Below are 26,134 nucleotides of genomic sequence, written 5' to 3'. Positions count from 1 at the left end.
TTGATTTTTATTAATATTACTCTTTTTTTATTCATATATTGGGAAAAGTATATGCTTGTGACTCTTGCTATATTACCTGTCTTGTCAGTGTTAGTACAGCACTTGTATGTGAATGTTGGTTATTTTATGACTCGAAACTCAATGCTAATTTTCTACTAGCACACCAATTGGATTTCCCCATTCACTATTAGCATTCTGTCAGCACTAGTTCTCTTGAAATAGTAAATGCTTGGTGGGCCGGATTCAGTTGGACCAATTTCTGTGTGTGTTAACAGGATTACTGGTGGCGACGAGCAACCGCGTACGGTTTGTTGACACCGGACCTGCTGCTAGCCATCGACACATGGACCTGATTCACCAATGTGGCGCTCTGGACATCATGAGCCATGTACACGCAATTTGTTGCATCTCAGACCACGGCCACTCCACACCATACGACAGGTGGGAGATCATCACCTGCCACCATGGACACCCCAGTTTAAAAAAACAAAACAAAAACACAACACCCACACACGGCTCCAGTGTGCCTGAGCACAGACCACGAACAATGTGTGTTCACTGTGATGGGTCAAATGCACAGGTCGAATTTCATGTAACATGTGAAACAAAAACTATCTGCATGATTAGGGGAGGGTTGTTGACCCAAATACAGTGGCAATACAGGTCCAAAGCGTGACACTTTCCCGGCCAAACAGCCACACATCCAGGACCAATGACTTGTTTTATCTGCTGTTCCCCCCACATTCTTCCCTTTCAAAAGCTCTGAACCTGCTCATCAGCGGGTTCAGCTGAGACTGCGAGTTTGGGAGATGAAGTGACTTAATATTCTGAAATTTTTTTTCCAAGCAGTTGAGCAACCCTGCAGGTGTCTTTTGAGACCTTGAATGTGAATCATGATTGGATGAGACAGACAGTGCAAGGGTTTTGCAATAAATAACTTTGCTTATTGACCATGTCTAGTCATCTTTCGAGTGCAGTTACGTGTAATATGCTAATCAACAACAATTTATACCTTCGTCTATCCCCCGTCCCATCATGTCATTTGCTTGGAACTGTTTATGTTCGAAAAGTTATCGCTCCCATAAATTCATTACACAAGCAAATATTTTTCATTCGCTTTATTGGTGATAAATGGGAACACTGGCTGGTGGCACGGAGCCGTCATTTTAGAAATCGAGCAAAAAATGTCATTAATAGCGACGAGACTTCCAATTTGGCCACGATGACGTTACATCAGCATGACGTCCGTCAGCAACATGTCACGCCACATTTTCAGCATTCTGATGCTTTGCACGTTGCGAAGCCGGTTTGTGAAATCCAGCTGCTGGACTCCGTTGACGGTCACGGAGAAGCCGTCGACGTCACACTGGATGATAATCTGAACAAGAAGACAACATCAGGGTGAACAACGTGCCCTCAAAATACTTTTAGTGTATATCTTAGCACACTGGTTGCTGGTCAGTTTCAGGGCACATTTGGATCTCAAACTAAAATTGAAATAAAGACCACTAGACTTGATGCCACCAATAAACAGCTATTGTGGTAATGGAGATGTGTTGAATGGCGCAGTGAGTCATATGACCTCAAAGTCAAGTCCGGGTTCAATGGGGAACGAGTCTAACGTCGTCTCCTCTTTGTCTTCGGTACCATTCAGGTTGGAGACCATCACAATCTTTTGGTCTTTGATGTGAAAGTCCAGGTGCAGTGCGGTGCCTTTGGTCGTGATCAGTTTGAAGATTAATCTGCAGATAAATTCATTGCGATATCGACAAATCCGCAAACATGTTACAGTAACATTCTCGGTGAGGGGTAGTGGCCAAGTACCTCTCAGCTGATGGCTTGACTCGTCCTCTGATGGCAATGCTGCGGCCAGCGCTGAGATAGCCCAAAAGGTCAACTGTGAATCCAAACTGTGCACACACATTTCGAATTGAATGCAATTTGTGTCGAAAAGGCATGAAAATGCTGTAAAAACCGTTGAGACGCAAACCCATTTCACACCAAAACTCACCCAATGAGGCGATGCAACAAGCATGCACGAGCCTTTGACGTCAACGTGCATGTGATCCCAATAAGATTTTTCATTCCAGAGTATGACACTTCCTGGTTCTGATGTCGTCAGGTGGGCAGGAGGAAGAGAAGGAGGCGCAACAGATGGACATGGAGTAGGAGCGACCCAAGCGGGACAATTACACTGAGGACAAGTAGACGGAGGGGGACGAAAGTCCTTGGCTGCAAGGGTGCAACAGAATTTCATATGAGCGCCTACATTCAAAAATATTCAAAGTACGCATGACTTTCGGACCTTTTTTACAGATGAATTGCTGTTCGACTTTGCAAATGTAGTCATTGAGATGTCCATCTCGTGTCAGTTCAACGCATTCCTCTTTGCGGAAAGCATTGTTGGGCTCTCTTTTATTCCACCGGAAGTAGTCCTGTGCATCACATGGGGAATGTGGCTTTAGCATGTCCTCACAATGTTCTCTTATAGTATAACTTTTAATATTACAACCTTTTTATTTGGGTTATTCAAACTTTTATTTCTTCACCCTGCCCGTTTGCTCTCATCAAATAACAGCTTTTTACACCAAAAATACTTGGTCATCAGTGTTGGTAATAAAGCCGTTAGGTAACTTTTTTTTCGTAAACGGAGTACTGTAACCTATTTTCCTTGTAGTTGCAACACCACTATCGTGACTTTACGTTAAATGCGATGCGTTCCATTTATTAGTTTACAACTACTGAGTAGTACTGTAGTAATGCACCCTGGCCCCACAAATAGCCTGCTGGTTGCGCAGAACTCCGTGAACAGAGAAGCGATCATGATTGGCAGTCATGGCAGCCAAACTGAGCCATTGTGTTGGTAGTCACTACTCTGGCGAGATGAGATGATAAAACGAGCATCTACATGGGGGACCATATTTCTGACCGTAAACAGTGCTCCATTTGAGCCCCCCCTCCCACCACTTTTTTTTTTTTTTGGTCACGTCTCTCGACGAAAGAAAGTTTGATTCCAGTTACTGCAAACCGTTTATATAGTTGAACTGTTACATTTGAAAGAGGTGTGCTTGAAGCACAGAATGTCTACCAAGACCACTTCTCACGGCCTTTTTTGTGTGTACTTCTCAATTACAACTTTTGGGGAGAAGCGTCATAATGATTGACTTACCGCAGTGGTATTGTCAGTATTGCGAAAGGCGTAATCCCAATAGAAGAACATATCCCACCACTCGATGCTAACTCCCAACCATGCGCTGCATCGTCCCGACTGAACCAGGAGATCTTTGGGAAAGAACAACAATCAGTTTGAGCACGAGGACGGAGGGAGCGGCCAAGAACTTGTTAGCATCAGTGGCGACATTTAAAAATAGCCCAATCTATCCCAAATTTATGTTTGAGACAGCCCAATAGCCCTAGTTTTATGTTCAAATGGATTAAAAACCATCGAATCATTAATGTTCATATTTTAGTCTGTTAAAAGTCGGTAATGAAGACCTTTCCGTTGACATATTACATAAATTTATAGACCTACCGGTTTAAAAAAAATACACCCTCCTAAACATTAAGCGGTCTATCCGAGATGCATTTGGCCGTCCCCAGAAGCCAGATTGATGAATGTTGTGAAGCAATGTGGGATCATTCCTGGAAGTTTCAGGAATCCCCAAGCTGCTGTTTTGGTGCTTACTTGTCAAGAAATCCAACTCCGCCTCTGAGTGGACGCTGGCTAAGTGAGCTTTGAGATTGACACAGTACTTCTCGGCCTCAGTCCAACTCAGATCTCCCGCCATCAAATAGCAATGACTGCAGTATGGCTGCCACCCGTTGTTCACATCGCACTGGAGCTCCGTATTGGCTGTGGCAAAGGACACATTTTGAAGATGAGTCTCGGCAGGTGTTTTTTTTTTATGCAAACCGTTCAACATTACTAGCAGGAGGGGGCACGAGCAGTTTTTCCCGAGAGAAGCGGTGTAGGGTCACTGCGGCCATTTCCGGGGTTGTTCTATCTTTTTTTCTTTTTTTTTTCGATATACTGAGCATGTATTTAAAAAATTTATTCAAAATAAAATCACTCGACAGTCATACGGCTGAGTGAACTAAAATGCTGATTGGACAAGCAATGTTATGTGATCATCTGCAGCCAGTGAGGGCCAAGTCAGGTGTGTCTTAACCTCCATGGTAGACCCTAGCCCCTAAACCCTTACCCCAACTCTCTATAACCCTAATCCTAAACCCTAACCCCTAACCTTGAACGGCTAACTCTAACCCTCTTAACCCCAGCCCCCTCACCATCTAACGCGAAACCCTAACCCCTAATCCCTAACCCTCGAACTCTAAGAATAAGACTAACATCTAACCCTAACCCTCATCCCTAAACCCAACCCTCTGACCCTAATCTTCTAACCCTAACCCCCAACACTAACCCAACCCTAACGCCAATCCTCTAACCCTAAACCCTAACCCCAAACCTAAATCCGAACCCCAACCCTCTAACCCTAACCATCTAACGCTAATCCCGAACCCCTAACCTTTAACTCCTAACCCTCACCCCTGACCCAAGCCCTCAACCCTAAACCCTCTAACCCTAAGACTAACCCTAAACTCTTACCCTAACCATCTTACACTAACCCTAAACCCTAACTACTACTTCTACATGTAGGCTACGCTGCTTGCATGTGATGAAAAATGTGGTGACTGCCCCCCATTAAAAAATATATATACTAATTGTGTGTATGTTTAACACATTTTAATGGTGCAACAGGAAAATGAGTAGTCTCTTTTTTCCAGAGTGCACTCATCGATCTGAAAAGAAAACACGTTGTGCTTTATTTTTAATTAAGCAGCGCCAATATGGACGCTTACTTCTGCAAAATCACTGAAAAATGTCATATTTGAACAAGTACCGGTACACGGGTTTCTCTTCTCTAATTTTAAGAAATAAATCTTTTTACTACATTTTCATCACGGACAACCAAGCAATATGTTTAAGTAACTCAAAACGATAATAATTCGAGGTTGCCCTATGCTATTTTGGGTGTGGGGGGCCAAATAAGACGGCCCAAAACCGCACATTTTCATACAATAGTGATTCTGTTTCGCGCTCCCATTATTTTATGCAATCGACTCTCACCGCCACCCCCTGCAATCGCTAACGTGAACAATGAAATTTATTGCTGACTTCTGTTACGCCAAGTAACGTAATCATTCGTGTACTGACAAGGATTGCTGCTGGTGTTGTGGTACACTCGCTTGCCTTGTGTGTGGGCAGCGTTAACATCGGTTCCCTCGCAGTGGCGGTGTGGATGTCGATGTGGGTGTGAATGGTTGTTCATTCGTATATACCGTATTGGCCCCAATATAAGACGGCCCTGATTATAAGACGACCCCCTCTTTTTCAAGACTAGTTTGGAAAAATACTTTTTGAACACCAAATTAATTTCTATACAGAAAATAATTACAGTACATCTGCAACAAATGATGATAATATATTTGAGAGAAAAAGCATGTTATTTTGCCTCATTCAAATCTAAAGTGCAATCACATTTGTAAATGAATGGCTTCTGGTTTTTGAAATGTAAATTACATAATAACTTCTCAGCTGCCGGTTAACCTGGACGATCTTCGAACCACTTTTCTCCCATTGTCGCTACGTTTCTCCATTTTCTGTTACCTCTTCTATTATTTTCTTCTCTTTTCTTTCTTACGGCTATTTTTTATTTTTCTTCTTCGTGCTACCACTATTTTTATTTTTATTCTTCGTGACAGGGGTTCGCTTTGGCCTGGGGAGTCAAGTTCAGCATTCGCTTCAATGATATCTGGCGCCATCTAGCGTTGTGAATGTCTAGACCCCGGATATAAGACGGCCCCCACTTTTTCAGTCTTATTTCAATGCAAAAAGCACCGTCTTATATTCGGGCCAATATGGTACCCTGCAATTGACTGGCAACTGGTTGAAGGTGTCGTCCGTATTTCGCCCGAAGCCAGCCCCTCCCTTTATGACCCTGTTCAGGATAAGCGGTGTGGAGGATGGATGGATGGCATTCATGTAGTACTCACACATGACAGGAGACTGCAAAACGTTGGCCAAGAAGGCCATCAGGAGATGCGGGTACATGGCGAGTGCCGACTTCCAAAAGTGTCCTACTAACGGCCCACATACACGCATCATAGAGTTTGAGGGCACATCAAAGCACGCATCATAAACGCAGGGTCCCGACTTAACCTTTGTTGAATCATGTTGTCATTTCAAAAGCAACGTAAATGGCAAAAGAAAACACACTCGTTTTGATTTCATTTCCACTCTTCATTGTGCGGACATTATCCTTCCATGATCCTTGCTTAAATCCGTCCCAAGATCTCAAATTGTCATAAGTAATAAATAACGGTGACATTTTGGAATAATTGTTTTACGCCGTTTACACTCACTTGAGCAATAACAAATACTTGAATGACTCCAAAACCAGTGTCATCTTTTTTTTGTGTGTACTGTACAAGTAATAATGCAATGTGATGATTAAACATTTATTCGGTTTCACAGTCTTTAACGTGCCTCCGAGATAAGATGTAACTCCAAAGTGTCCTGTGATAAAAACGAGTTTGACACCTCTGGTCTAACGCGTTCCACAGTCTTCCTCATCCCAAACCTCATGACCTAAAAAAAACACGTTCTTTCGAAACCGCATGCTCTGCCGCTTGAGTTCATGCCAACGGGGCCTCAATGACAAACTAAGGACACTTTGTGTGACCCCTCCCCTTGGAGAGAGGTTCTCTGTAAGAGCAGTGTAGCAACCATGCGGATATACGGGTTAACAGTTCTTTAAATTCCGTCGGTCTGTGAGGACTTGAATGTGATTTGGGATTAGATGTGAGCAGCAAGGAGGGTGTGCCGGTGTGGGTGTAAACCAGTTTGTGTGTACAAAGAAGGTGGAGTACGGCGAAGGCTGACAGTCACTCAAGCGATTTTGAAATAAACAGTTGATGTGTCTCGAGAGCTTTGCGTAATCCGGGCAGACATTACATGGAATATGCTCATTAGTGGAGAAGTGTTGTGTTATGTCAAAACAGGTTTGAATTTGAAAGCTGTGAGTTGAAGACTAATGACCCCGTCATAACCTGTGGTTCACCGATTTTTGTTGCCCTCTCAGTTGACCCCTCCCTCTTTTTTCTCAGTTTCGTCTACTTTGTAGGTGACAAGGTGAGTTGGGTTGAGCAACAACATAGGGGCCACTGGTAATCTACTCTGTGCCCAGATAAGCAAGACACGAGATCGTTCCGTCGACGCCGCTGATTGCTGCACCGCATCCTGCCTCGCTCCGGCGGGTTTTGCTGTATGACTTCTTGCCGTTGTGTTCTGAGATCCTACTGCCGTAAGTTTTGGAATCGTCCAAGCAATCCTCGTTGCTTAAAACTACGATTAGAACCCCGTCCACACCTTGTCAGGGCGCTTTTGTTTGCATTTACCTCGTCTTGTTTGGTTTTCCGAGGTGTGTTCTTTAAGACTCTTTTTCATAATAGTCAGTAACGCTTTTCATTTGTAACTTTGTTTGGAATCAAGGCTGGGTTGAATAATTTGCACAAGACTCTTAATTTCCAATTCATGATTGGGGTCGGGCCGGCCTCCAGCAAATATAATGCATGACAGCGACAAAGAGCAGTGTTGGCCACCTTCAAAATATATGATCAACAAATAACGCATCGTTGTTTTGCATTTCTAATACGGTTGAAACGTAAACTCTGTTTTCAGGCAACTAGTCCACCTGAGGCCTGAGTATGCAAACTGTTTCAGGATTGTACCAACAAAAGCTCTAAAGCTTGAGTTTGAAGTGAACTTTAAATATCCGTCAGTGCCTGCAATTATGCCTGATTTAAAAAAAACAACAAAAAAACTAAACATCAATCTCTTCTTATCTCACAAACAGTGCACTTCTGGGGGGAAGCAACACTACCGTGGGACTCCAACCAAATTATGTTCATTTCAAAATAAAACACCAATAAAACATACAAATTTAACCATTACCCAGGATTTCAGAAAATATTACAAATTAAAGTTTAGAGTATAAAGGTCTTTGGTCTTTCCTTCTGTTTGATATATTATAAAATAACCCACATGCCCGGTATCATAACTGCATATCTGATGTTTGTAACAAACTAATCTGAGTCAAAAATTGGTCAAGAATTAAACAAGTTATGATTCGTTTATTGGAGGCAAACACAGTTACCTCAATACAAGTGAATGGAAGAGATCGCCGGGGACACCGGTGGCGGCTCGGTCTGCACGTCCTCAACAGGCCGAGGCGCTTTCTAATGGAGGGGTCTCAAACGGGCAGCAAACACGGTACATTAACATATCATCCTGCGGGCCATAAATGGCCACCAGGATGCTATTTTGTTAAGTATGAGTATGAGCGTCAAATGACACGGGCTCAATTTGCTAGCACTTGGAATTTCTTTGATGTTTTCCACTCTTTTTGAAAACTGCTTGGTAGCCGCAAAAATATGGACCTTAGTCATAATCCGGCGCGCTGCAAGTCGCTCATGAATGTGTGCTTAGTCCCTTGAAGTATGAAGAGCGCAGTACATCTTCTCTATTCACACATGTACTTGAATGGGAAATATGCACTTAATTATGAAATAAAAGATTTTTTTTTAACTCTTCACTTGCAGAGTTGACAGGGAGGCTCTGCCTTCCCTGCCTGCTCTGACCACACGTCCCTGGCCTTTCAGGTCACAACATTGACATGGACACTTTGAGACAGCGTTCGCATCTCGAGAGGAATGAAGAGGATGTGAAACTTGGCAAAAGCCAGTCTGTGTTGCTCAGAAACAAATATGATCCTCTCCCAAGGAGAGGTGGGTTCATTTCCCGGTTGGTGCGATGTCATCGGACAACTGTCGGAACCTGTGATTGTTGTCATTTTCCACTCCGGTGAAAGTCATTCTTCTTGCTCCATGTAGATGTGCTGAGAGTTGCAGCGTTTTCTGTCATTTTCCGTGTCGTCAACTGTTTTCTGGTTCAGAGCAGCTTCGTTCCAGATGAGTACTGGCAGTCTGTGGAGGTCGCTCATCGCATGGCCTTCAAATATCCTTTCACTGCATTTATTTTTGCACCGCCGATCCGCGGATTTTCTATAGTGCAGATGCTCAGTGGAATCATGGTCTCGAGAAGTCGTTCTCAAGCGTAGTACTGCAAGTACAACGCTACTAAGATCTCCAAAATACCACCAAAACCAGAAGTAGGCATACAAGTGTTAAAAAGTCTTGCTCTTGTCTCGGTCTTGCCGGACTTGGGATTTTCCGTCAAGACCAGCTAAGATTTGCTATTCTTCAACTTCAGTTATGTGATAAGGAGAAAATACTCTGCCGTATGCAAATTCTGTGCTCTTCAACTCAGTAAAACGGTGAGGACAATGTCAAACTCGAAAGAAAAGAAACAGAGGTAAGATGACGCTCACTTTAAATAACACATGAGAATCAAATTTTGTCTTTTAGAAATGAACATGTCTGGAAAGTTTTGATTCCGCCTTAAATTGGCTTTATTTGACAGTTATACTTGGCTATGGCTTTTGCCAAATCAACTAAACTGGCAGTTTTTTCACTCTTTATTTCTCAATATGTACGACAGATTTACTATCTGCAATAATTTGGTTGGCAAAAACTGTTACCATTTGAGATTTTTTTTCCATGTTGCCCTTTGAAAGGGTTACAGACACAACGGTTTTGGCGGTCACATGTATTCAAAAGAAATACAAACTTAAATACAGGGTGCTGTTGAACGATGCAATCTTTTTATGGTCTTCGTCATGTCATGGTTAACTTGTCTCGGTCTGGAGTCCCAAAAGTCTTGGTCTAGTCTTGGGTCTCAGACAAGGTGGTCGCAAGCGCAAAACTCGTGTTATTCTTAGTCACTGTTGCCAAGCTTCAACATCAACGCTGTGCTTTCATTTTGGAAAATATGAAAATACTTGATCTGTTCAGAATGCACAGGCTGCCCTGGACCAGTCGCAAACTATTTGCAGTTAAAGCAGTGATTTTGTTTTTTTAATTCTAACACCCATTATTGTGACCTTAACTGTGTGACTTCTGGCCATCTGACATGGGAATGGAAGGAAGGCATAAGAGGCTTCATCTATCCTCTCTTCTTTGCCGTGATTTATAAAATACTACACTGGATAAACTGCGACTACGTGTATCTTCTGGAAAGTGGTTTTATTGATTTCTCTTTTGGGGTCTTGATATTTAGGCATGTTTCGGGTCAGATATGATTGATGATTCAAATTTTGTTTTCCCTGCAGATTTGGCTGCCCCGCCTACTTCAAGCACTTGCCACTGCGTTTGCAGATTTCAAATTCTTCTTCCTTGTCAGAGAACTGGAAGATCGAGACGTCGCGAAATGGACGGTGACTAGACCGGTTTAACTTTGAGGGACTGCCCATTCTATCGCATTTTGATTTAGGTTGTGTGTGTGTGTGTGCAGTTCTTCTGCCATCTGTGCTCGTGGTTCACATGGTACTGTTGCAGCAGAACGCTGACTAACAGCGTGGAGGCCACAATCACTTGCCTGGCTCTGTGCTACTTCCCCCTGCCAGCATCCAAATCACACAGCAGGTCGACTTCACGTCACGAACGTCTCAAAAAATGTGCCACGGATTCCCGGCTGACATCTTGTTCGTGTTTGATTTTCCCTTCAGCAAAAAATATTTGAGCCTCGTTGCACTGGCGATCATTGTTCGCCCAACGGCCCTGATTGTCTGGCTCCCGCTGTTGATTTACCATTTCTGGCGGGACGATAAGAAACTGAGACTCGTGGTTCATGACTGCATCCCCATTGGGTTAATTCATCTTCACAGCTTCACAATTCTGATCTGGTTGTGTGCGTGTGTGGAGATAACAGTGTTTTTGTCTTCTCTTTAGGGCTTCCGTCATTGTGATTTCAACCATCATCGACTCCATCTTCTATGGAAAGGTGAACTATATACACACTCGCTGAACAACAACCATGCAAATTGCAGAACCAACACACTAGGCCAGTGGTTGCCGCCAATCTGTTTGAAATTGAAAGCTTCTTCTTTCAATGTGAAGGGCTGCCAGGTTTAGACACGGTTCTGAAATAACACATTTACTCAAATTATCTTGAATAACATTGCATACTGGAGTGCTGAGTTTGAATTTTGGGACCAAAACCATATCCGTTCCCAAGATGACATTATTCAGTGTCTTATATTTCATTAAATTAAAAAACATATATATATATATATATATACTGTATATATATTTTTTTTTATAGTCCATTCTGTACTGTGTGCAGTTAATTTTTTAATTTATGTTGTGCATGCAAATACTTCATGTTTTTCGACTTCCTTCCCTCCAAATTTTGCTGCTGTAAATTGCAAATTTCTCCATTGTAAGACAAATACATGTTTTTTTATCTTTTCTCAGGGGTGTCAAACTCATTTTTATCAGGGGCCACTTTGGGGTTATCTCTTCCCTCGGAGGGCCATTACGACAGCGAAACTAAATAAATGTTTACACATTACTTGTACACAACACATTGATGGATTACCAGTTTTGAAATTAGCCAAAACAATATATAATAATTTGGTCAATTATTGTTTGAGTGAGTGTGAACAGAAACAGAAAATTATTGCAAAATCTCAACGTCATTTATTACATGTGACAATTTGACATTTCGGTGCAGATTTTAGCAAGCATCATGGAAGTTGACACATGATTTGCTTTCGCGGGCCACATAAAATGATGTGGTGGGACAGATCTGGCCCCCAGGCGTTGAGTTTGACACCTGTATTTTTATCTTATCTTAAAAAAACAACAACAACAATTTAACTTAGCTAAAGGGGCCCATACAACCTATTCAGAATTAGCCTCCTTCCACGATCAATTTTTCACAAAACCTGATTTCTGATAATGTGCCAAGACATCGTTTTGAAGAAATAAGTCCAGTGTATCTAGTGTGTGCAAAAGAAAGAATGTTTTGGGCTCATCGGTTGTTTTCTGTTGTGTAGTGGATCTTCACGCAGTTCAACTTCCTGAAGGTGAACGTCTTGGATGGAGTGGCCAGTTTATTCGGCACCCATCCCTGGCACTGGTACCTCACTGAGGGTTTCCCAGTCGTAATGGGCCCCCATTTGCCATTTTTTTTGTACGGATGCTCCCTCGCGTTCAGAAAGTACACTCTCCTGCTGGTGGCCATCACCTGGACCATCGGGGTGCACAGGTGAAGTATCGAAATTTTCTCACTGGCTCTCGTCACAGACCTACTAATATTAACCCTGGTCGCATCAGATCATGTCGTGAAATTCTTTTCCAGTCTGCTTCCTCACAAGGAGTTGAGATACATCTACCCTGTGCTTCCCTTTTGTATGATCTTCTGTGGTAAGTCCCGATTACAACTTCCTACAACAGCTGTCCAAAGGACTCATTGCCTGTTTATTAGGGGAGGTTTTTTTTTCCCAGTTTCTGTGAAGGAAAACACAACACTTAATTTCATTCACATATTTGGGGTGTGCAGAGCCAGAGTAAGACTCAATTTTCAGGCTTGGGAGTTTCAGAGTTCAGAGCAGACCAGTTTAGTTCATGTTGAATGAGGATTTACAATTATTAAGGGTGCAACAATCACAATTTTCTGGCCAAACGCCAAGTCCCGATCTTGAAAAGCCCGACCTGCCAATCCCATTTTTTTGTTTGTTTTCATAACTACAAGCATACAGTGTACTTTTCAATTTTACTGCACACTCAACTGCATATAAGATAAGATAAGATAAGATAAGAAACCTTTATTAGTCTCGCAATGGAGAAATTCCAGAATCACAGCAGCAAAGTTATGAAAGGAAGAAGTAGAACAACAAAATATAGGAGCTACTGGAAAGGCAGCCACTCACGCGGCGCCATTTTGAAGTCAAAATAACAAAAATAACACAACACAACACAACACGTATGAAGTCATATTTGAAATAAAAATGAAAAGATTTGTCATCTTTCAGCGCAAGATGCAAGGCAAGGTGGTTTTCATGACAAATAGCATGAAAGTTGAACCATCCCACGTTTAAGTATTTGTGCGCGTCATCAGGAACAACGATGGCTCGGATGAGAGTTTGGCGACGAGCAGCCGCTGCTGGTTTGTTGGCATCCAACCTGCTCATAGCCCTCTACACGGGCCTGATTCACCAGCGTGGCGCTCTGGACGTCATGAGCCACATCCACGCCCTTTGTCACGACAACTCACGGCCGGATGTCTTCTTTGCCATGTCCTGCCACTCAACACCTTACTACAGGTGCCAAATGCGGAAAGCAGTTGGAGTGCTTCCATTTTTTCCCAGATACAGCCTTCTTATGAAAGGGAGCATCATGGTACAGGTTATGAATGACGACAGTGGATATGAAATGTCTCCACACGGCTACTCAAAGATAAATCAATTCCAAATCAATTTCCAGCATTAAAGTGATCTATGAACTGTGCAACTCAATTGAAAGAAAAAAAAAGATAAGCAAGTTGCACAAGAGTGCACTTGCACTCTGTTCAGAATTAACCAATCATATTCAAACTCATGTTATGTGGGAGAATGTCTGATGAATTTAAGATGTTCTAGTAGGCACTCTGTCTTTTGTTTTTTTAAAAATACAAATTACATTTGGCAAACTGGTTGTGACCATTCACCCAAAACAACATTGGGACTCTATGCCTCAGGTCCAAAAGAAGGCCCTGGACGATCCAGCAACCCTGGTGTTATTTTTTTTTCTAGCAGAAGCAATGAGGAGTGTGTTTAATACTGACCAATATTTCAAACAGGTCATAATTCCTCTCATATGGATTAGGGCGCCGCTAGTTCTAGCGGAATAAAAACAGCCGCACACACCGATCGTGACTCTATAGCCGCTCTATGTTCCTCATTTATTTATTTTTTCTTAATACATTTACAAAACTTAAACTGTTGTCATTATAGAGTGCTTTGTGGAATTTTGAGTGAAGGAAAAAAAATTGATTCAATTTTAGAACAAGGCCATAACATGAGAATATGGAAAAAAGTTCAGCACTGTATACTGTCTGGATGCACCGTACATAGATCTTCAAATTTATTCTTTCTCCCCTTGCAGCCATGTCCACTGCCCACTAAAGATGAGGTTTCCCGAGTGCCTGCGTAATCTCAGCCAGGTGGACGATGTGAACGAATCGGACGTATTCAATGACGACCCGCTTCTCTGGCTCCGAACTTCGTATCCACATGCGCATTCACTTCCTACTCACTTGGTTCTCTTTGACGTGATGGAAAAGGTAAAAGTGCAGACAAATCTGGCTTCAAAGCAGACGTGGTACTTTAATGCTGACTTTTTTTTTCATATCTTGTAGAAGATCACAGCATTTCTGCATGAAAACAACTACACGAAAACAGTCGATATATTTCACACTCATTTTCCCGAGGGTGGAGTTGGAGGAAGAATCTTTATTTATGAAAGGCAGCGACAACCACAGGATCATGTTTGATTTTATGCACTAAATGTTCAAAAAGGTTTTAAAAGATTTTATGCATAAAAAAAGCTTGTGTGAATTTGTCATCCGCCCCCCCCCCCTTTGCACACGCACGTTAGAAAAAGAAATGTTTGAACAGCAACCATTCGAAAGCAATCGCATCACACAAGCTTGAACTTGGGAGCTTGAAATCCCTCCTCATCACTATGGCTTGAGCTGCCAATCGGCTATTTTAAAGAGTATATTATAAGAGCACACTTTCAGGAAGAGACCATAAAGTGTTAAGATACTGAGCTATAGCTCGATTTTAAAAACAACCTTGACAAATTAAGCGATTTGTCTGTGCAGCTTGAAAATCAGACCGGCACATATTCATTGCCACTTTGCTTCGCGGTCAACATTTGTAACTTTTCTCAAAACTTAGCAACGTTTGGAGGCCATAACAGCATTCGTGTCTCATTTGGGTAGAAAGGTATTTTAACACTTTTTAGTCTAAGATGGGACTAGTTAGTTGTTGCAAAGGGGGGGGGGGGCATCCTCAAATGCAGATTTGTATTGTATTTTAGGGTTTCATCGTTTGCCTTCCAAATCAGATGCTCTTTTCTAAACATAAAAAGATCTAAATCCAAAGCCACTACATTTAAAGTGCGTCTGAAAATGTTCCGATGGAAAAGCACACCTGACATTCAGTAGCGTTAAAACATATCAAAACATTGTGCAAACTGACGAGAGCAACCCATTGTGGCACGAAGGAGGTCTTCCCACACCACGACATCAAAACTCTCCAAAAGTATTCATTCAATACAGTATTTGCGATCCAACGGCATGGGCCCCAGTTCGATTTTGACGTCGGCCATGTGTCGGTTTCGTCGCTCACCCTGATGCCGCAATTTTTGTCTCTGCTGCCGGCGACTTTGATGCTTTGTCCTCGACTCCTCTCGGGAGTCCGAGTCTGGTCGTTCGAGAGGCCCGCTGGGAGATTCAAGACTGAACAAAGGGAGTATTTACAAGTAAGAACACAATGATGAAAGAGAGTCATAGGCGACTCACGCATTTGACAAAATTAGAGCACTTTGATTCTCTCCTCTTTCATCTCAAACTGCTTCAAACAACAAAGCGTGTGACGGAAATGTGGTTAGGACTGCACCACTGTCGTTTATCGCGGGTGGTTTTGGTCCCCATTAACCGCGATAAATAAATAAATAACACAAACACACACACACACACACACACACACACACACACACACACACACACACACACACACACACACACATACCTCAGGTCATTGAGGTTTTGGGGTGATTCCTGAATTGGTTGCCAGCCAATCGCAGGCCACACACACACAGACGAACAACCACCCACGCTCACAATCACACCTTGGGACAAATTCGAGTGTTCCATCATTAACCTGCCGTGCATGTTTTTGGCATGTGGGAAGAAACCAGAGTACCCATGGGGAAAAAAAAACACACAGTCACAGGGAGAACCTGCAAACGCCACACAGGAAGGCCGAAACTTCACCTTTGCACTGTGAGGCAGACGTGCTAACCAGTCGTTCACTGTGCCGCCCTTTTTTCAAATCACCAGGCCACCCCCCCCCCCCCCCCCACACACACACACAGAGGGTCATGGGAATATTGCTGGAGCCTATCCCAGCTGATCCTGGGCGAAAAGCCGGATAACCCCTGAACATAACTACAGTCTCTAACTTAAATTAAGATTAGGTTTAGTGCAGGCAGTATCACTTTATTTTACACTATTCTACAACGGTGTACATAGCTATTTTTTGTTATTGAAAAGCACCTAAGGGGGTTAATGAGGCAGTTTAGTTGCCATTCATTTCACCTGGGAAAGGTAATCTGAGATATTTTAGATTTGAGTGGAGGGCGACGGCTCTTTCCCCTTTACCTTGCGGAACAGTTGGGACGTCAGCAGTCTGCTCACCTGGGCCCATCGCTTTTCGCGTACGCGTCTCCGAAGAGGTGTCTGTAGATGAAGTCGTCGACGTCTCCGAAGACGTCGTCGTGGAGGCCGTGGTACTCGGGCATGTTGACCAGGTAGTGTTCCACGCTGCTCACAAAGTCCGTGAAGAGCATGCGGTCGTGGATGAAGAGGCCGTTGTGGAAGAAGCCGTTGATGAAGCTCTCCAGTTCCTTCCAGTGATGGAAGTGGTGGACTTCCCGCTGCAAGTAGCTCCACAGCAGCTGGTGGAACTCGTCTGCTCGTATGGGCTCCGTGGCTTTGTTGAAAACGCTCGTGGACTCCCGGTAAGCACAATCGAAGACTCCTCGACATCCTTTGAGGTTGGCGCTCTGGCCTTGCTCTTTATGGACTTTATCCCCTGGTTTGCGTGTGTTGGCGTCCTGTTTGGGATGATCCTTTTTTTTCTTGTACTTTCTCGCCTCATAATATTTTGTATCTTCTCTCATCATCTTGTCGAGGAAGGTGGACGCCGAATCCTTGAAGTGGCGGAAAGTGGATTTGACGGAATCGGAGAATTTGCGCAGGTTTTCCTTCACGGATTCCTTGGCTTTCTTAATCTGCTCTTTGTGATGGTGGACAAACTCCTTGGTTGAGTTCTTGACCGCATCAAATGTCTCTTTCACGATCCCCGATGTGCGCACTTTTGCTTTCATCACTTTGGGGTCCATGTCTCCTTTAGCCTGGTTGTCTTTGGTTTCCAGGTAGAGCCTCTCCCACATGTCAGAGCGCTGCTGCTCAAAGACCAGCCTCTTCTCCAGCTCCCGCAGTCGGGACCTGAGCTCCTGGGCTTCTGCCTCATATGTAAGCTCCCTCTCCTTCTTGAACTTCTTCCTCAATTCCTTCTCGCCCTCCAGCTCCGCCTTCAGCCTCCGGTTTTCGGACAGCAGCGCATCGGCTGTGGCCCCCGTAGCCTCCAGATCTCGAATCCTGGAGCGCAGGCTCCTCAGCTCGTCCTGCAAGGTGGACAGGGACTTTTCCTCTTGCCCCAAAGAGTTTTGCAGCTGGTGGTTCATGGTGGTCAATGCCAGGTTCTCCACCTCCCTCTGTCTTGCTAACAGTGCCTGGGCGTCGAGCTGGACCTAATTGGGATCAGAAAAAAAAGAATGGGGGGTGGGGGAGACAACTCCTGTGAACTGTAAAAGTGAAAAAGTGAGCAGAATAGAGAGAATAAATGATTGTGTTTAGTCAGGTGTATGCTCCATTTGTATATGTTACCGCTTCATGTGTAAAGCAGCAGTTGTTTGAAGGTTTATGAGTAGCATAACAACTATGCTAACGTCACGAATGATGTAGTGGTGCATTGGCCTGACTTCAGCGCAGGCAGCGTGAATCCAGTTGCCAATCAAAGAGATCATCTGAATGTCAGATTGAATGTTTATCTTTCTTTGTATGTGTCCTTATGACTGAGTCTAACTATAGTGAGGATATTGGCCGACTGCATACGGCGCGAGAATTCCGAATGCGACCAGGACCCAAGCACTGCTAAAAAAGACAGTTGGCCACTCATCAACTCACATTGCGGAATTAAGCATAAGACTCCCCGTGATGTGAACTGGGTGAGTCTGTATTGGATGCTGAGGCTCCTCATACATTTTGTACCTCATCGCTTTTTTTCATCTCTAAAAAGATAGAGTGCCAGTCAAGGAAGATGCAGTTTGCTACAGAAAGACACGGGCGAGGATGAAGATGAAAAAATGGGTATTTGAAAACGCGGGGCTCATTCCCATTCTTTTGAATGTAACCGGCAAAGAACGTACGCCACTCGCCTTTATTCGTAACTCATAATTGAGCTATTTCATTCACAGGTTTATAGGAAATTATAAATATGCTTAAGTATTGCTGTAAAACACAAACTGTGTACTGCATGAACTGCATTTCTCTCGCAGAGTCGTTGCTAGTCCATTCATATACTCTATAAGTGCATGGACCTTACTATTGCATAGGCAGTTTGCTCACTTGGGCCCGCAAATAAATGCCTCGCCTCTGCTGGTAACCAGTCGAAGAAATCTTTTCATTCGTGCCTTTTGAAAGGAAAAAGAAGTTACCTGAACAAATTCCTGCATGGCGTTGAGCTCCATGTTCTCTTTGCTCATCTTCTTGATGACCTGTGTGAGCAATGAAACAAGCTGCTGCTCATCCCAATCGTCCAGGCCAACACTGTCGCTCTTGACCTGCACAAGGAAACAAAAAGGACACACAAAATGATGTAAAAGTCACCTCAATTGACTGGAAGCCATGGATAGTTGTCTTTTTCCATGAAACATTAATACATCCACTTTCTAGAATAAAAGATTGATGAAAAAGTGGGCTATCAATACTCACATGATCATGAAGCACGTCCCTCACACTGTCAAGCTCACTCTCTCTGACTTTGTCTGCAGTTTTCTGTCTCTCTTGTCGTTGCACAGTGCCTGTAAAGAAGACACAATTCATGTTAATGGGTCAACAAACATTTTTCCTTTCTGAAAATATGATGGTTTTGGAAATGCAAGGATGCACTTATGCACTTATTGTGATCGTTTTATTTGATACTGAGCTGTTTGATTTTTTTATTCAGTAAAATTTGGGCAAGACAAAGGCTGGCAAATACAGCCTTGAATTAACCTAACATGTGGGAGGAAGATGAAAACCATGAAAACTCCACATCGGAAGGGCCGATCCTTGAACCTCCCATGCGTGAGACAGATGCGCTAACCACGAGTGCAATGTGCTACTCACACGTAAAATAAAAACACGTTCGGTGGCTGATTACATACCATAGAAGTGTCCAAAGCCCATGCTGAGAGCAATGACAAGGGTGAGTAAGATACAGGAGTTGAGGGTCCCACTGCCTTGGCATCGCGCTCGCGGCGTCGCCGGTCCGACAGCGGTTTGCTCCAGCTGTTGTTTCTCATCTTCCTCCTCAGACTCCACGGTTGTCTCCTCCTCCTCCTCGCAAGACTCTGTTGCGGCGTTTGCTGTATTCCTCCTCATCCTGCGCCTTCGCAACGTCAAGTTTGGTGCCGCTTCGTCATCGCTGCTGCTGGAATTTGGGGCTGCGGGTGGCGGCTGGCCTGGGAAAACTTCCAGAGACGCATGCAGAAGTCAATGTAGTCATCACAATGTGTATTCAATAAACAAAGGGGAAATGAGTAAATATGAGATATATAACATGCATACATACGTGAGGTTATTCATGCCAAAATAATTCTGATGTAAGTACTTTGTGTGTACTTTTTCATCATGCAGAGGCTTTCATTTGAGTCATTATGACAAATGTTTTTTTCATTCAGCAAAAACTACTCGATCTAATTTAAAACGAGCCATGTGTTGTAATTCGACAGCGCAAAATAATTTACATCACTAATTGCATAATGGTAGAGGAATAATTTACATTCGCATATGTGACATCTTTTGAATGGCCTCACTGTGGAAAAGTACGGTACTGTTTTCTTTCTTGGATTAAAAAAAAAACCCAAAAGAAAATTCAATGTAGAAATGTACTGCTCTACATTGAAGAGTGACAACATTTTTAAAAAATTGTCCGTACTTCAGAGTGCCTGTAATGATGCCAAACTATTTCTTAAGATGTAACTAATGTAATCAAAGATGAGTCAAAACCGTATTCTTCGGACTGTAATTTGCTCCAGAATTCAATTCTGTCGCATTTGCCCATGTGGTGATATCCTTTATATATTGATGTCCGTTTTTGATGCAGTGCCGCCTGAGGGATTGACAATTACAGGTTTTCAATGTTGTTTTTTCGCCTTGCCACTTATATGTCGTGATTTCCCCAGATTGTCTGAACCTTTTGACGATATTAGGGGTCGAAGAAATCACTACATTCCTTGCAATAGTATGTAGTATGTTTTGAAACCTCACCCAACCTTTGCTTGTGAATGAAATGCAGGGGAGCTCCTTTTATCCCCAGTCATGGCACTCATGTGTTCCCAATTAGCCTGCTCACCTGTAGGATGTTTCAAACCAGTGATCATCCGATTACCGGGGCCGTTATTTGGCATTTTGGCGGTTATCGACATATGCGTTTTGTTTTTTGTTTTTATCAATCCAACGGCGAGCAATTAAAAACAGTTATTTTGGCTCTGTCTGCCGAGACCGTGGCTGTGACTCTCTCGGGCATTGGCCAACCCACAGCACCATCTAGCTTGGTTGCTCGTGCAGTGAGTAACTGCCAGTCGACAGCGAAAACTGCATGTTGCTCCAAGAGGTTGCTCTGCCTTTCAAGACTCACACACTGGGAGAGGAGAAAATATTGCTAACCGTCCAGTAAGCGAAGCTAAGTTAAGGCTGCAGACTTTAGCTAAAGTGTAATAAATCTGTCTTCTACAAATCTTTTTTTCTTTTCTTATCTTAAATCACAACTACAGGCACTTGTATCATTACCCCTTAATATTATATAAACACAAGCAAAGAGGCAGCTCTGCTCGCTAGCATCTTGCTACACGCGGCAGGAGTGTTAATCACTTGAAATGACAGCATTTGTACTTTCAATCGTATAAAACATGCCAAGGTTTTTTGTGTATTAAATATGCTATATAAATAAAGCTACCCCCCCCCCCCACACACACACACTCACTAGTAGTCAATAGGGAGGGGTAAGCTTGCAGGCTAACTAAGAACTAGCCGCTAATTTGCTACGTCAACCAACATAGCTCTAGGGACAGGTTGAACCGCTTGAGATAAGGTTGCCGATCAGAGTGATATGGAAAAAAGTGGGTGAGCGAGTGCCTGTGTGTCTGTGTAAACCACATTATAGCCGGTGCAGAAGTTGATCGCAAAGTGCTGCAAGTCAAAGTCAATCATGGCTGCGCATGTTTCACGACTTTTTGCCACAGAAAGCCAGTATGACAAAGAGGTCGAGCTGGCTCACACAAGAAAAAAGGAACACCCACAAAGGGCAACGGAGAGAAGGCGGTCGTGTGGATGTGATGTTCACTTCTCTGCTGGCCAATAGCTGTGTCGAGGATACACTTTTTTGTTTTTGAGCTTTAAAACAGAGATAAAAGTACGCGGAAAAGATGAACTTTTCTGTTAAATAACACTGACTTTGTAGAAAACCATTACTGTAGTAAACTTGAAGGAGCTATTTGTTTTCATGTAACTTTAGACGACATGCTGCTGAGTCTGGGAGCTCCCAGTTGTCCATTTTGTAATCTAAAAAAAACTTTAACGCATTGCAAATCACAAAAGCCATTTAATAATACAGATGTGCTGAAAGGCATCTAAACAGTCAAGAGCTGGAGTTTTTATTATGAAAAAACTGACACCAATTTAAAAATTTTTTTGCAAATCCTAATTGTTGCTATTCGCAGCAGGGCTCCATCCCTATCCCCCACAAATAGTGAGGATTCATTTTAATAGCTCCGTGTTAACTAAACAGACCTCAACAACTTTGCGAGGAAATACAGATGAGATATGATTATTTCAATAGGCGATATATACTTGTTTGATGGTGTGCCACCAGATTTTTTCCAATGTAATATACGGTGTCTCAATAGTTTGGGGAAACACAAGTCTTAAGTATGTGCGTGGCAAACAAGACACCAAATACAAACCAGCAGCAAAACGGTGCAAAACAGCAAAGCATATTAGTGATCAGGATTAGTCTGGGCATGTGTCCCGACTGCTTTCTCTTGTTGATTAGTTGATCGCGAACACGTTTTGACCACCTGAAAAAGCCCGGCCTCTTGCGAGCCGACTTCGTAGTAGACGGCAGCCAAAGTTCACAAGGCTTTGCGCAACTTTCCAGTCACTCAACCTCAGACCTGATTTGGTGATGTAAAATGAACAAATAACAAGGTAGATGTCGCGGGATAATTTTTGGGGGAACATTCTTCCCCAACGTAACGAATGGTTCAACCAGAAGTCACGAGCATCGAGGCTTTGAGGTCCTACCAGGATCTGCGGTGGCGGTGAAGGCATACTGGCTGCTGCACGACATGCCCAGAAACGAGCCCTCGTCGGCAACTAGCGCTCCCTCCGCGCCGTCGCACTCATCCTCCTTCAGCTCTTGTAGCGTCACAATGTGCGAGTGGTCGCTGAAGGACAAGACAGCGACACGGTCTTCCCCCGCCGGGTCATCAGCTCCACCCTGAGGGGGGGCGAGGTGCCGTTTGTACAGAAAGTCGCGACCGTGTGGCTGTGAGGTTACCCGTGTGACGTTCTTCTCACCTCTGAGGTGCACATTGTCTTGTCCATGGTTTGGTCTCCCAGTGTGTCATGCAGCGAGCTATCTTTGTCATCATTACATGCAGCTAGAAATTTCAGAAGCATTAGTTGGGAGAAATATAAAATGAACGCCCTTTCCAATCAAATGTGAGGAAAAGCTCAAGTGAAAAGTCAGTTATTCAATGTTCTTGTTCTCCAACTTGAGGTCCATCCATGTACGTGTGCTCTTGTCCGACTCCTCACTAGTAAGACAATTCAGCGTACGAGTATGACGACAGAGCACTAGCAGAACAACTGTCTTACTAGTTAATGTCTTTCTCCACTACGAGTGCCAATTTTGGCCTAACTTCACTTTCAAGCTTGTAACAAGAATATCCAATAAATGCTCGAGGCCTCCCTCAAAGACAATTGACAATTTTTTTTCCCACATTCGTGATGTCCAGGAAAACTTTGGCATACTAGTTGAACAGGTAAATGTTACTAACGATGCAAAGTTGCACATTTCTTTACAACTGTGTGCTATTCGCACCATGAGTGACATTATAAAATTATGTTTGTTAGCACCTAGGGTTTCACCAATAGTAGTGGGCAGATGTCATCTAATGCAGTTTTGCCACACCAATAATGAGTAGTTGTACTATTAGTGTTCAGAAATGTCAAAAAAGTAGCGTACGGCAGCAGTGGAAATAACGTTACAATTAGAAGTTATTCTCATGCACCCGACTCATTTTAGTCTTACATCTAAATTTTCTTTCAGAACCGGTCCCACTTTTGGTCTATAAGTATGCGATTAAGTTACTGTGCTGCTCTTGTGACACATATTGACCTGACTAGTCGGCACGTGTCATGCACTAGTAGGGTCCCGCACCCGACTTTTCGCACTGAGATGACGACTAATTTTGCCTCACTAGTTATCGTGTAGTTCTACTAGTTTGCCAAAGTCATTCTACAAGCGTACAGAAATGTGTACACATCACTAGTAAGAAGTCAGTCATTCTTAATGTGCCCTAGTTGTTCTGCAAGTGTTGAATTGTCTTAGGATATTGAATATATGCTCAGATGGCTTTCCATAATCTCTCACATTTAAGAAATGGTTCATAAGGTATTCGGTATGCGAGGACCCCGCTTAACACGAAACTAGATCGTCTTGAAACTGCAGCAGAAGGTCACTAAAGTTTGTTCAACGCAGCCTTCCAAAAGGTCATATTCAGATGTACCGTTAACGAAATGTCCAAAGACATGCTTCAGAGTAATACTTTGTACATTTATGATTCGTATCAGTGTCGCTCTTAACAGGGGGATGCATACAAGCAGAAGTTGAGTCTTGAGAGTCCTGCAGTTCGGGTTCCACCAAAGCAGAACCTTCTTGGGCATCAGCTACAGGCTGTCCCGTGATGTCTGCCACCAAAGTCTCAATATCGGAGCCCTATAAGCATAATACAAAGTGTGGAGACATTAGAGGATTTCAGCGCACAGTTCATTTGATGTGAACTGTTAGGCTCCAGCAAAGATAATTTTAGACATATGATCTAAAAAGATCATAGTTGACCACAATACACCAGAGCTGTTCTGATTTGATTAGTATTCAAAAGGGGCATTGATAAATATTCATTGGGCACTTAATTAGGCAATCATTCAATCCAATGAGACTTACTCAACTCAACTCAACTGTATTTATAGAGCACTTTCAAACAGCCATCGCTGCATACAAAGTGCTGTACATGGAGCAATTTAACATAAACAATAAACAGTAAAACAAATCGGTAATAATGATGGTAGAAAGCACTGGCGGAAAAAAAACAAAGTATTTCTTAAACGCTGTCTCATATTAATGAATAGGGTAGCTAGCTAATATGATAGATAGATAATTCAACTGAAATTATTCAAATTCTTCACTCTGCACATTTAGACATGAGTCTGATGCAACAAAAGTGAAAATTGTCTTCAAAAGCCAGAGAAAAAGTGGAAATCCATGGAAATGTTTTCAGTTACAAAATGGCAAGTTGCGCGACATCTACGGTACTCAATCATGAACAGTTGGACGTGTGCAGTCAAAAGTTCAGAGGTTAAACTTAGTTTGCCTGTAAAGGCGAGAGTGCATTTTAGGCTCAAGCAAAATTTCCAGTCATTTTCTGTGAGTAGTAAATATAACATATATGTTCCCAGTAGGTGCTTAATAAATTTGACTTTTTTGAATGCATACATTTTTTCATTTTAGTGGGTATCATGCTCAAGCTGTGACGATATGTGCAATCAATTAGTGATAGTAGGCTTTTCGCGTGTCGAAGAATGGAAAAAATATTTTGTTGGTTTGCTATGTTTGTATTAGTGTTAATGTTTTCTCTCGTGTTCTCTAAAGTGCTTAGTTACAGCTGCAGCTCTTGTGACAGTTGAGTGTTTCACCTCCATGCTGATGATGCTCCAGCCACAGGACGACTCGGTATCACTGGATGTGTTTGACATGATGCCAGTTTGACAGCAACGCTGGGGAAGTTGCAAAAAGATGAACTGAACACTTACGCATTTTTTATTTACAACACACGAGTTGCACCAGGCAACGTTTTATTCAACGAAGGGGCCTTGTTGCGTCATAAAACACCAACCACCACCATGTGTCAGAGACTCTGACTCATGGGTCGAGTTCATCAGTTATGCTCGTGAATTTGAGTTAATATGTCACCATTTTGAAAAGCGTGACGTTAAGTAGTTTATAATAAGACATTTGAAATGGCAATAAAAGCTGCCGTCCTTGCATTTTGCTAAGCAGCACACTGGCAAAGTCGTTGAATATACGAGTTAGTCCATTTGCCCCCCCCAAAAAAAAGCAGAACAGTGACGTTGCGCGACAGTGTTTTGCAATGACGTTATATTGCCTTGATTAACTGGTTCTAAACGCGCTAAGTAACAAGAAATAATGTGCATCATCACCAATTCGTGTCAATAACGTCAAATCATTATCCCGAAAAACTAGCGAAAATAATTATTCAAAGAAAATGTTCACAGAAGAAACCTGTATTTTAGTGTCCACCGACGATGCAGCTGGTTGCAGGCAGGCCAATAATTATTGCACGACTCACGGGCCAGGGCTCACAGTCACAACAAAGCCGGTAGTTCCTGGGAAATGTAGTTTTAAAGTAGAAGAGGATGGCGAAGAGAAAGTCATGTATCGAACTGACAAAACATCATTTCCCAACAGGCAACGCGTTAGCCAAACTAGTTGAGTTGGGGCGGGACCAACCGTGTGCATGTTGGAAATTGACGACGTCGCTTTTTTGAAAACATAAACAAGAAAACGTGACTAAATAGAAAGCATACCGCATTCCTAACGTTGGAAAGGAAATCATGCGTCCATGTTTAACACATTCTTCGCTTGTACACTATATGAAACCATTGTCATTGAAAAAAAATGACAATGTTTAATAATGGTTAAATCATTTTATTTGGCCTTTTTCGAGTGACGGGAGCCCAAGAAGACAGAACACGCGGACATTTATGATTCAC

At 42.9% G+C, this 26,134-nt stretch overlaps 3 protein-coding genes across 9 annotated transcripts; 1 reads left to right on the top strand and 2 right to left on the bottom strand.

Annotated features, from left to right (window-relative positions):
• Positions 1-1,103: 1,103 nt before the first annotated feature.
• Positions 1,104-6,112, bottom strand: LOC147207611 (uncharacterized). The gene is made up of 8 exons (XM_086107079.1): positions 6,055-6,112; positions 3,686-3,853; positions 3,170-3,282; positions 2,306-2,435; positions 2,012-2,232; positions 1,825-1,910; positions 1,583-1,742; positions 1,104-1,378 (listed from the first exon to the last, which is right to left on the bottom strand). The coding sequence occupies exons 1-8, from the start codon at positions 6,110-6,112 to the stop codon at positions 1,229-1,231; spliced, it is 1,086 nt and encodes a 361-aa protein (XP_085963205.1). The 3' UTR covers positions 1,104-1,228.
• An 831-nt stretch (positions 6,113-6,943) lies between these two features.
• LOC147207610 (GPI alpha-1,2-mannosyltransferase 3-like) lies at positions 6,944-14,505 on the top strand. 5 transcript variants are annotated; one of them, XM_086107003.1, is made up of 13 exons: positions 6,946-7,364; positions 8,722-8,847; positions 8,953-9,076; positions 10,076-10,193; positions 10,290-10,394; positions 10,451-10,602; positions 10,686-10,826; positions 10,909-10,960; positions 12,018-12,047; positions 12,179-12,229; positions 12,323-12,387; positions 13,082-13,286; positions 14,107-14,237. In XM_086107003.1, exons 1-13 carry the CDS (start codon positions 7,328-7,330, stop codon positions 14,152-14,154), a joined length of 1,254 nt encoding a protein of 417 aa, XP_085963129.1. In that variant the 5' UTR covers positions 6,946-7,327; the 3' UTR covers positions 14,155-14,237. The 5 variants fall into 5 exon arrangements, with proteins under 5 accessions (XP_085963128.1, XP_085963127.1, XP_085963129.1 ...); XM_086106998.1 differs by adding an exon at positions 14,360-14,505 and having other exon boundaries at positions 6,949-7,364; positions 12,018-12,229; positions 14,107-14,284; XM_086107000.1 differs by adding an exon at positions 14,360-14,505 and having other exon boundaries at positions 6,950-7,364; positions 10,472-10,602; positions 12,018-12,229; positions 14,107-14,284.
• ccpg1 (cell cycle progression 1) lies at positions 14,304-25,749 on the bottom strand. 3 transcript variants are annotated; one of them, XM_086106995.1, is made up of 11 exons: positions 25,644-25,749; positions 25,037-25,117; positions 23,942-24,059; positions 22,637-22,719; positions 22,361-22,556; positions 22,135-22,230; positions 19,222-19,527; positions 18,788-18,876; positions 18,511-18,636; positions 16,427-17,544; positions 14,304-15,466 (listed from the first exon to the last, which is right to left on the bottom strand). In XM_086106995.1, exons 2-11 carry the CDS (start codon positions 25,094-25,096, stop codon positions 15,274-15,276), a joined length of 2,385 nt encoding a protein of 794 aa, XP_085963121.1. In that variant the 5' UTR covers positions 25,097-25,117; positions 25,644-25,749; the 3' UTR covers positions 14,304-15,273. The 3 variants fall into 3 exon arrangements, with proteins under 3 accessions (XP_085963121.1, XP_085963122.1, XP_085963123.1); XM_086106997.1 differs by having other exon boundaries at positions 15,318-15,466; positions 16,391-17,544; XM_086106996.1 differs by lacking the exon at positions 22,135-22,230.
• Between the last annotated feature and the right edge of the window lie 385 nt (positions 25,750-26,134).

Source organism: Hippocampus guttulatus, chromosome 3 (assembly GCF_054856545.1).
Source record: "Hippocampus guttulatus isolate MCC_2025c chromosome 3, RoL_Hgut_1.0, whole genome shotgun sequence".
Lineage (NCBI taxonomy): Eukaryota > Metazoa > Chordata > Actinopteri > Syngnathiformes > Syngnathidae > Hippocampus > Hippocampus guttulatus.
This window is presented reverse-complemented; position numbering and strand designations above follow the sequence as displayed.